Here is an 11,198-nt window from a genome sequence, read left to right on the forward strand (position 1 = left end):
ACTGGATTAAAGCTGATTTGGGCGAATTACTCTTCCAGGCTGTGTACCTAATAAGCAAGGACAGGTTAAGGTGACATAAGGATTGCATTTTATATTATTAAAGTAAACACAGGCAGTTAGACATCCAGCACACAGTATCTATATAATTTTCTATCTTCTCCTTCAGCCTATGTAACTATGTATAAAGATCTAATGAAACTGTAGCAATATTGAATCTCTAAATGTACATGTAATGTTAAAAAATGTTCTCAAAATAGATTCCTCCTGACTTTCCACCGCAGACTCTTCACCACCTGTCACCATTCAGCCCATGAACGCTGGTCTTTTTTTTAGAAAAGAGCAGAGAATATTTACTGTATCTTTTTATTTTCTGAATAAGCGGCATCACAAGATTTTTTATGCTAAATTAATTTTCTGCCGACTTTGTCCAGTTGAATAAAAGGCACAGCTGGTGCATTTTTATTTAAAATATATATTAGTATATATATATATATATATATATATATATATATATATATATATATATATATATATATATATATATATATATGTAAAATACAGCTAATATCTTGAAAACTAGAAGAAAAAGCAAATTATGAAAAAGGCTAAGGGAAATAAATTAAATCTATGGTTAAGCAGCTGATGGTTCTAGATCTTATATGAAGGCTTGTCCCTGTAGCAGGAGATTTAAGGTAAGTGTGCACCTGTGGATCAGTAATATTGAACGATATATGGGTTAAACACCACTAGTTAAACACACACACGTGAATCCATTACAGTAGCACAGTCATCTTCTGCACTATATGGTGATACATTGTCCAAGAATCACTCTGGAATGTGATATTGGGCGGAGCAGCTACAAACTATTAGCTAATGTTTTATACTTTTTATAAAACATGTGTTCTGCTGTGTAATTTAAAGGTGAGAAATAACAATTCTGTGTATTTATCTGGTGACTGATACATGGTTAGAGCAGGCCGGATTGGTTAGTGAGATCCTGGGGAATGTGCCGTGCGTACTCAGTGAACTTTTATGTTCCAAACTTCTCTCTCTGGTTTCTCTTAAGTTGTCAGAACAGTTTGACTCAGGGAACATGTTGTGCTGTGTAATTTAGGGTGAATAAATGATTTTCAATTCCAGAGTTAAATATAAATTCAGATCAAAGCACCTGGGATGAAAACAGATGTTTGGGCACATTGACTTGTTTCTCCGCAAGCTGCTCAGGTTGATTAGGCTTTCCTGAGCTGACACCTTGAGTTAATGTGCGAGACAAATACAAGGTTTTCGGAAAGTCTGATGTTTCGTTGCAGTTCACTAAAATACTATCATATCGTTATGTTTTGCATTTTTTCAGGACTGTTGTTTTATAGAGTTCAAAGGACTGGGCTATTTGGGACCCGAAGAACAAAGAAGGAGACATCCTTTTATATATGTACCTAATATATGTATCTAACATGGGGGCAAATTCGCTGGAGGTCTTGCGCTCAGGTTAATTTGCATACGGCGGGAAATTTTAAAGTTGAATGGACATATATGTTGCAGCAAATACAGTACATTAAGTCCAGGCAAACTTTATGAAGACAATAGAGTTGTTATATTGCCCTACACATGAGCCCACTGTATAGTTAATATTCCATATGTTTGAAAATGATTGGGGGAACCCAGTTACCCCAAAAAAAATGTAAGTGCTTTTGCAGGCTATCACTCTGATAAAAGGAAATTAGGCCAATGTTTTTTAGAAGCTTTTTCCACTAAAAAATATGATGTAAGTAACAGAAGATTGAGGAAGATCTATGCACTCCAAGGAAAGTCTGGCGAAAGAGGTAACGTTCAGTAAAATCCGCATTTCACTGAATTTGCGGAGTAACGCCCATTCGCCAGAGCGAATTGTCGCCTGCCTACAGAGTACGAATGACTGGTAGCATCTATCTCTTTCGCTAGCGAAGTGGCGCCTGCACACATAAGTAAATTGGCGATGTCCATTCATTGGCGATGTCCCGATAACGCTAGCGAATTGACACTAGAGTTATCCACTTTGCTCTTGAGTAAATCTGCCCCATGGTTGGGTTGCTTGTGCTCTATTGCTGTCAGAAACACGTTTTTAAGGGTTAGTTTACTAGGTTAGTGTGGGTGTTTTCAGTGGATTGGGGGCTCAGAGGATGAATAACTAACCTTTGTGTTTTTTAAATTTTGCTGAAATGTAATGACTAGAAGGCTAGACACAACTCTTAGCTGGGGTAAGTAGGGCTAGTGAATACTGTTAGAAATACTGTTAATAATTCCTAGTTGCGTTTATTATTAGTGCTAGATATGGCTACAGACCTATGTTTGGGTCTGGTTAGAATTTCCCTGGATATAAAAGAGGCAATTAAGCCAGCACTCACCAAGAGCTCCAATTTCTTATTGGTAATTTGGTGCACGTCATTCGGTGTCAACTCCAACCAACTTCAAATCTCCAAACAAACTGTAGCAGACAGCACCATCAAGGATTTAAGTTAAAAAGCCTTTATTTGCTACCTTTTGGCTTCATGTTCTGGACAGATACAACGTTTCAAGCCAAACAAATGGCCCTTTATCAAGGTAAAAAGGGCCATTATTTGGCTTGAAACATTGTAACTGTCCAGATCGTAAAGCCAAAAAGTAGCAAATAAAGGCTTTTCCCTGGATATTGCCAGTAGCATGGAAGGTAATATGACCTGGAGCTGATATATATATATATATATATATATATATATATATATATATATATATATATATATATATATATATATATATAAAGTCTGAGAGATTTGAGAGGACTTCTGGCCTAACAATATCTACGATGGTTATCCTTGAAGCCTACAAGCCAGAGGCTTCCCATGGCAAGGCCCAATGGATGCAGACTGATCATTGTTAAATTAGCTAGTAGCATGGTAGGCCTTTAATAGCTTGAGTTAATTCCAGTCACCTTAGTTAACATGTATGGCTGACCTAGGAGATTAGTGGGCAATTAACACAGTCAGATTGGCCTAAGGGGATATTGGGCAAATACACTTGATCCCTAGTCCCAGTGGGCCCTACTTTCTACTGTGTCCCGCAGTTATTCCCCTCAATCACCCCCTTGATGGTTTTCCTTTGACTGCACTGCTAAGATTTTAATGCACTTGAATACTGGTAACCACTGAGTAACAAGGTTCAAATTCCTGCCACCTTCACCAACTACTGAGTGGTTTAACTCTATGCTGCTCATCGAAGATCTTAACAGTCAACTACTCTTCAGGAATTACCAAAAAGTGCAAAGTGAAAAACAGGAGGAAAAAGGTAGGACAGGCAATGGTGTAGTGATAAATAAGAACATTTTGAAGGGATGGAACAGAATTTAAACTGAACCAGGTAGAAGGGTTTGGGGGGAAATACAGACAACATCAAAGAAAGGTGTAGAAAAAAAAACCTGGAGAGATAATTAGGAAGGCAGAACAAAAAAATTAAGATTTAATGCAATTGCCATATAAACCAGCTGTTCTATAAAAGTAAAATGTGGCTGGTGGGCCATTGGTACCCATTTTTCTGGTAGGCTTACACTACTACAGGTTCACACTGGAGAGTAAATATGGGAAAAACATAAGCAGACAAAGAAAACCTTTTGGTAGGCCTTGTATAGATCCTAGCACCTAGGCTGGACTGTGTTGTGGCAGACTTCTTGCACAGAGAATGAGAGTATGCCTGAAACAAGGGTAAGGAGGACTAGGGGCACTTTTTAATAGTTAAATGTTGAGATATTGTATGGGGAATATAGGGAAATATGTTCTTCTGTTTCTTCAAGTAATATTAATTCTTAATTCTGAAGAATGCAGTGAGAATATTACTCACGTGCAGTAAGATAAACAATACTCACTTGTACTACAAGATAAACATAATAGCCCAGAGACTACCTGTTTATTATAAGATTAATTATAGTTTACAGGTTATGAGGAAGGGCTGGGTTCATTCAGTTACCAAGGGAAACTAAGAAGTAAAATAGAAATGCAAAAACAGGATGAACAGGAAGCACTGGTGAAAAAAGGAAGGATACAATGTGACCAGAATAATTGGTTGTAAGTGAAATTTCAAACTGGATCATGAAGGAAGAGTTGAAATTTGAGAAAGAAAAAGATAGAAAAAAGAAAGCTAAAATGAGAAAAAGGAAAAGAAGGAATGGTAAGAATTGTGAGTAACTAGGCACTAGCTATTATCAAAAACATGCCAGAAGGAAGAAAGGTTGGACATGTACAAGAGCCGACGTCACTGGTCTCGTTATAAACAATTTGGAGGCACAGAGAAAAGCAAACAAAGGCATAACTAACTGTATCTGTATCGAGCACAGGTTGCAGGTCTCTGGCTATTTTTCTAACCTTACTACCTGCTCACTTGACCCCTTTCCTTCCAAACTTCTTTGCAACGCCAATCCCTGTTTAATTAAAGCCTTAACTCATCTATTTAATCTCTCGCTATTAACCGGAATATTTCCTTCTCAACTAGAACATGCACCCCCATTCTAAAAAAAAAACACTCTTGATCTCTCCAATCTTGATAACCTTTGACCTATCTGCTCTGATACCTTTCATCTCTAAATTACTTTGATGCTTAGGTTATAACTGACTAACGCTAAAATCTGAAAACCTGCTGGACCCCCTACAATCTGGCATTAAGATGGCCATAGACGCAAAGATCCAATCGTATGAATCCTCGTTTCGTACGATTTTCAGACCGTGTGTGGTTTCGTCCCACGGTGAGCGGTCGTTTGGTCGATTGGACAGGTTAAAAGATTTCTGTCAGTTGCCGATAATTTCGGTGCGTGTATTGCCGATTGGACGATTTACAGAGGGAGACTGACACTAGCTTTGGTCAGACATAACTTTCGTATGATTGCTGTCAGGGGCAGAACATCGGCTGATCTGTTCTTTTACTACTTTATTTGATCGGAATGGTTAGTGGCAGGTCGAGAGATCCTCAAACGATCGGATCTTTGCATCTATGGCCAGCTTTAGGCAACAACATTCCACTGAAAATGACTTAACCCAACAAACTAATGACCTCTTAATAGCTAAAGCCAACAACCACTTCTAACTACTAATACTGCTTGATCTCTCAGCTGCATTTGACACTGTGGATCACCCTCTCCTCCTTCAGTCCCTCCTTCAGGACACGGCCTGTCCTGTTCTCTTCTTACCTTACAAATCGTTCCTTCAGTGTCTCTTACAATGTAGTCTCATCCTCTCCCCTATCTCTTTCTGTTGCGGTTCCTCAAAGCTCTCTCCTGGACTCATTATTTTATTTATATACTTCCTCCCTCAGCAGACCAATCTACTCATATGTTCTCTAATACCACCAGGCCCGGACTGGCAATCTGTGGGTTCTGGCAAATGCCAGTGGGGCTGCTATAAGGTCCCATTGAAAGTCAGTATTTAGTGGGCTGGTGGGGGCTGTTTGGGCCTCTGTGTACCTGAAATGCCAGGGCCTATTTTAATTCTCAGTCCGGACCTGAATACCACCTTTATGCTGACAATACTCAGATCTATCTCTCCTCTCCTAATCTCGTCCCAGAGCTCTTAACTTGGGTCTCTTCCTGCCTGTCTGCTAAACCTCTCTAAAACAGGAATGGTTCTCTTTTATCCAACTAACACCTGTAACATCCCGGAAGTATCTATCGTTGTTAACAATTCCACTATCACCCCGTCTCCCCAGGTGCCTTGGGGTTATACTAGATTCTTCCTGGTCCTTCACTCCTCATATCCAGCTACTTATTAAATCAGGTCACTTTCACCTAAGGAACATATCCACAATACAGTCATTTATCATCCAAGATGCAGCCAAAATGTTTATCTACTCTCTCATCATATCCAGTCTAGACTACTGTAACTCTCAATTAAATTGTATAACATTTATAAAACCAATTAAGCCATTACCATGATAGTTGTAAGGCCACTATCAGGCAGGTTCATACAAGTAAGTACTAGCTGTTTCCCCCAGTGCATGGAGACTTCTGCCATCCTGCAATCAGGCAAGTTTTTCTTAGTACAAGTATGGGATCAGTTATTCAGAAACCTGTTATCCAGAAAGCTATGAATGATGGAAAGACTGCCTCCATAAACCCAAAAACATAATCCAAATTTTGAAAAAAGTATACATTTTTCTCTGTAATAATAACACAGTACCTTGTACATGATCCAAACTAAGATATAATTAATCCTTCTTGGAAGCAAAACCAGCCCATCTGGATTATTTAATGTTTACATGATTTTCTAGTAGATTTAGGGGGTTATTTACTAAACTCCGAATGCAAAAATCACAAAAAATGTGTGAATTTTTTAATAAAATCTGACTTTTAAAAAATCATGAATTTTTCTGAATTTATGAAACCCGAGGATGGAAAAGTGTGAATCTGAAAATCCGGCATCTCAGACCTGCTAATGTTGCATATAAGTCAATGGGAGAAGTCCCATGATTTTTTGATGTGTGCTGGGTTCGGGCAATACCCCTACGTTTTTTTGAGTTTTTGGGTGAAAATTACGAAAAAATCATGAAAATTTGTGAAAATCTGATTTTTTTCCGCAAAGCAGTTTTTTCATGAAAATGTAATAAAAAAGCGTTAAAAACCAGATCGGATTTGATCGGAGTTTGTAGCAGAAAATATTGAGATAAATTCGGACTTTGATAAATAACCCCCTTAATGTATGAAGATCCAAATTACAGAAAGATCCATTGTCCAGAAATCCACAGGTACTGAGCATTCTGAACAATGGATTTGTGTTGTGAACAAGTCATTTGTAGTGAGTATTCCTCATCAATATTTTATGAGATGTAAGTCCACAGATCCTGGTTACTGAGAATTTAGGGAGGTTTAAATGTGATGTCACAAGGAAAAATAGACTAAATTATGATTCACAATTGTTTTTTTATTATTATTATTTTTACAATAAATAAACATTAAATATATTTAAATCAGTAGAGTACATGCACATTCAGGTCAAAAAAAAATGTTGTGCCCAGATCTACTTAGTGACTACTGAAATGAGCAAACATTGACATTATATTTATACATTTCCTTATACATTATACATTTTCCAGAGAGAACATTGTGTAGTAAGAGATGATTTTATTTTTCTCAGCATGAAGAAGAATTGAATGGAAGATTCTATATTTTAGTTCAAACCTTACACTGAGCATTGGAACACAGGGACATCATACACTACCATGGAAACAAGGAGGCCTCACATTGTGCAGTGTTGAGCCAAATGCACCAAAGAAGTATAATAAATGTTATCTACAACACTTTAAAGTGCTAGAGACTGCCTTCAGCATAGGTCATAAGCCCCCCACAGAGTGTAAGCTCATAGGAACAGAGCCCACATTCCACTGGTGGAAGAGCAGATTCCTACTGTAAGCTGATCTTTTAACTGCGGGCACCATATAAATATATAAATACTTTATACTGTATATAACATAATAAATTTGCAGAAATGAACACAATTATATAGTTATACAGCAAATAAATAACATTGGATTTAGAACACATGCATTATGATCAGACACAAAACTTGTTTTACCATAAAGGTCATTAGGTAATACAATGATATGACAGACTACACTTCATGGGAAAATCAGACTATTGCTCACTCTATACATCCCATACAATTATAATCTATAAATGTTTTAATTGTGGGACAGCGGACAAGTATCCCAGTCATCCCAGTTTGGGAGGCTATTGATTCTGCCAACAACTTCCTTGAATGAATTTGTTTGTTATGTGTTGCTGTATTTCCTTCATTTTAATAGGCTGGCTGAACTAAGCTTTTGTTTGGAATGCTGAAGAAGTCCCCAGTTAAAAAGAAGACAGTGCAAACAATTCATTTTAATTAGGAATATAATGTTAAACTACTGAACTGAGATATTTAGCCTGTGGCCTTGAGGAACATCCACCAGCATGACGCTGGTTGGTGATCCTCAAAACCACAGGCTGAAAAGCAGGGCCACTGATTGGACTTCATTGTGTTAGGGATAGCCTAGAAATTCCCTATAGGCCAACTACAGCTCTTCCACTTTTATTCAATGTTTGAAGCTGCAGTTGAGTAAAACATGAAGCTATAATACACATAATCTATAATATTATTCTACGGTATATTAAAGATTTTTGTTACAACATGCAAAATGACCTGCTCTTAAACAACATTAGAAAATCTAAAAAATACTATATCTGCATTTGGCTACTGTGAAATGTTTCTATCTAGAACATAATGCTACACATATCTTTCAAAAGCCTATGCAAGTTAATAATGCAATGAGTCCTTCTCTACTAAATTTGATGCCCGTATTCCTGTCCATCACACAGAGGATCCACCCACCCCCTTTGTTAATGTTCCCCATGTTTCTACGCTCTACTATGGGTCACTATAGCAATAAAGCCATTAAGGCTGTCCTGACCTCAACACCATACCCCATCTTCTGTACCAGAGTAAGCAGGTCAAAGTCTAAAGAGATTTGGAGCCTATAGTTGCTACTATTAAATCAGTAACTATACAAAAAAAATGTACCGCCTATACAAGAAGTAATCAGTGTAAATTATTACGGTTCTCTATGTAATAATGAATTTATCATCTTCTGTAAAATCAGAAATGAAAACATTCCCTCCAACAGAAATATGTCAAAATAATTTAAATAATTTATACTAAAAATATGGCTGTCAGTAGTAACATGCAGTATGTGCATTAACTCCCATGTCTTCTAGGAGACAACTCTGTACAATTAGGCATTTTTTGTATTTTTAGTCTGTGAAGTCCCATTTCAGGGGAGCTTAGGCCCAGTGGTGTCCTGTGTGACGTATAAATAAAGAGATCAGTGTTCTTTCTGCAGGACAGAGAAGAATACAAGGTCTTGCTTGGTGTTCTACCTAGTAAAGATTCTGATCCACCACTGTCATGGCTATTTCATTGTTGAAGATATTTAGGAGTTTGCTTATAAGGATGGAACAAGGATGGTGCAGTTGCTGGATCGTAAAAAGCAAAAGGTCCTTTAGATGTATTGACTCCGGGAATAATGAGCCTGGGTTGGCCTTCTGTCTTGGCTCTGGCACTGTACATACGCTGGTTTTGGCAGAGAAGAGTCTGAACAAGATTCAATACTATCACATCTCTCATGACGTGGGTATGGGCAACAGAATATGGCTCCTGTGATGAGCAGGAAGAGTATAGTAGGATAGCCAAGAAGCAGAGCTTCCCCTATTTCTTGACGCTGTACTGTTTTGCACAGGGGGTTGTTAATGGCGATGACGATGTTACTGGTTGTCCAACTTATTGGGATCAGTACGAGGATAGCGGCCAAAATAAATCCGATTCCAGCTGTTATAAACAGGCAGAATCTGCTCCCCTCTCCTCCTTTGCAGCATCGGGAGAAGCAGAAAGCTACAATGGCAGTGATGAAGGCAATAATAGAGATGACCACAGCAAAAGACATCAGCACTCTGCCAGTTTTCAAGTCAGTAGTGATGGACACCAGGGAATCGTAGCTATGACAGTCCATGCTGCCTATGTGTTTCGAAACACAGGTCACCCATAAGCCATCCCAACGACTTAAGTACAGTCCATCAATACGTTTATCACAGTTCATGGAATTGCCTTCCACCATGTAAGAAACCCTCCACTGAGCCATTGATGTGACAATAATGGTAAGTAGCACAGCAATCGCTCCCAGGATGACGCCAAGTATGTGCAGAATGAAGTATGCCATGTCTCTTCAGTAAGTTGCTTAGAGAGATTTAGAAAGATGTTCCAGCTGTGCCTCTTGCAGGACAGATCCTTCACACCAGACTACCAGGATTGCCTTGGCTAGACCGAAGCTCTTCGCTTGGTAATTTCCTAAAATAAAATGATAGAGAGCTGCTGTAGGAATGGGTTTTTATAAACCAGCTCACGCACATGATAGCACTTCGATGTGTCATAACATTCTTTGTGGAGTGACTCAGAAAGTAGCATGGCACACTTGTCCACACTGCTAGGTGGAGCCAACTTTTGCATATTGTTATTCACTGTAATTGCTTCTCCTTAAAATGTAATATGTATTTTTGGAAAATCCCCAATAAACATGCAGAAGCTTAAAGGATGAATCCAAGAGTTTGTAATGCATGTCAGATTAGTATTTTTATAGAGATAGAGAACCTGGAGCCAGAGAGGCATTTAGCTGTCTCCCAATGATTCCCATATTCACCCTGATGAGTAGCACTCGCCGGCCAATAGGTTTGTTGTCTGTGTTGCTACTGCCCATTCAGTGCCCTGCCCTAATTTACCTTTTATACACCGAGAATGCCACATTTAAGAAACCATTAGGCTTACACAAAGGACCTTATTTATTAAAGCCCGAGTATTTTAATCAAAAAAGTCTGACCCAACTAGAATCCACAATTGGACCTTAATTATTATTAAAAAAAATAATCACTATTTAATCGGAGGAGGTCAAACACGAAAAAATTGAGCGAAAATCCTAATTAATCATACGAATTTTTTCCCGAATCTTTTGAGTTTTTTCGGGCTTCTTCTCGAAAAGCCCGAATTTTTCAGATTTTTGCCTGAAAAGTCCAGAATGGTTGGATTTTCAGGCTAATTCCATCGCAGAACACAGAAACTTCCAAATAGGATAGGGCCCTCTCTCATTGACTTACAGGATACAATATACAACTTTGGCAGGTCTAAGATGCCAAATTGTGTTTTTTTCCACAAAAAAATTGGATTTCATAGTAAAAAAAACTCAAATTTTCGAGTTTTAGGCATTCAGAGTCATTTAAACTGTAAGCCTTACGGGGTAGGGTCCTCTAGCCTTTTGTTTCCTTGACACTGAGCACTTAATCTGTATTGTAATTATATTTTTTATATTTATGTGAATTGCATTTCTAATAATGCACTTATTGTTACTTTTTATTCCAATGCTCCTTGTTTTTTACTACTAATTTATTGTTTTGCTGTACAGTGCTTTGCCCTCGAGGAGCGCTTTACAAATAAAAATATACAAATAGCCCCCAAAGTGTTTGAGGGTAAAATAAAATGATAAATATAAGGCAGCCTTGCACTAAAAAGTGCCCTTCGGTCACAGAGCTGAGTCTTACAGTGATTTTATAGCTTTGTTTTATTCAAGTCAACCCTTTAAATACAAAGACTGTGATATTTTTGGCACAATGAAACACAATTCTAAAG

General features: G+C 38.0%; 1 protein-coding gene across 1 annotated transcript; it reads right to left on the bottom strand.

Annotated features, from left to right (window-relative positions):
- Positions 1-9,027: 9,027 nt before the first annotated feature.
- cldn17.1.S (claudin 17 gene 1 S homeolog) lies at positions 9,028-9,741 on the bottom strand. Its single transcript, XM_018248528.1, has one exon. It carries the CDS (start codon positions 9,739-9,741, stop codon positions 9,028-9,030), a length of 714 nt encoding a protein of 237 aa, XP_018104017.1.
- Between the last annotated feature and the right edge of the window lie 1,457 nt (positions 9,742-11,198).

This window comes from Xenopus laevis, chromosome 2S, assembly GCF_017654675.1.
Source record: "Xenopus laevis strain J_2021 chromosome 2S, Xenopus_laevis_v10.1, whole genome shotgun sequence".
Taxonomy (NCBI): domain Eukaryota; kingdom Metazoa; phylum Chordata; class Amphibia; order Anura; family Pipidae; genus Xenopus; species Xenopus laevis.

What these genes read in the sequence shown, in the direction of transcription:
- cldn17.1.S (XM_018248528.1), bottom strand. Translation starts at nt 9,741, where the DNA reads ATGGCATACTTCATTCTGCACATACTTGGCGTCATCCTGGGAGCGATT.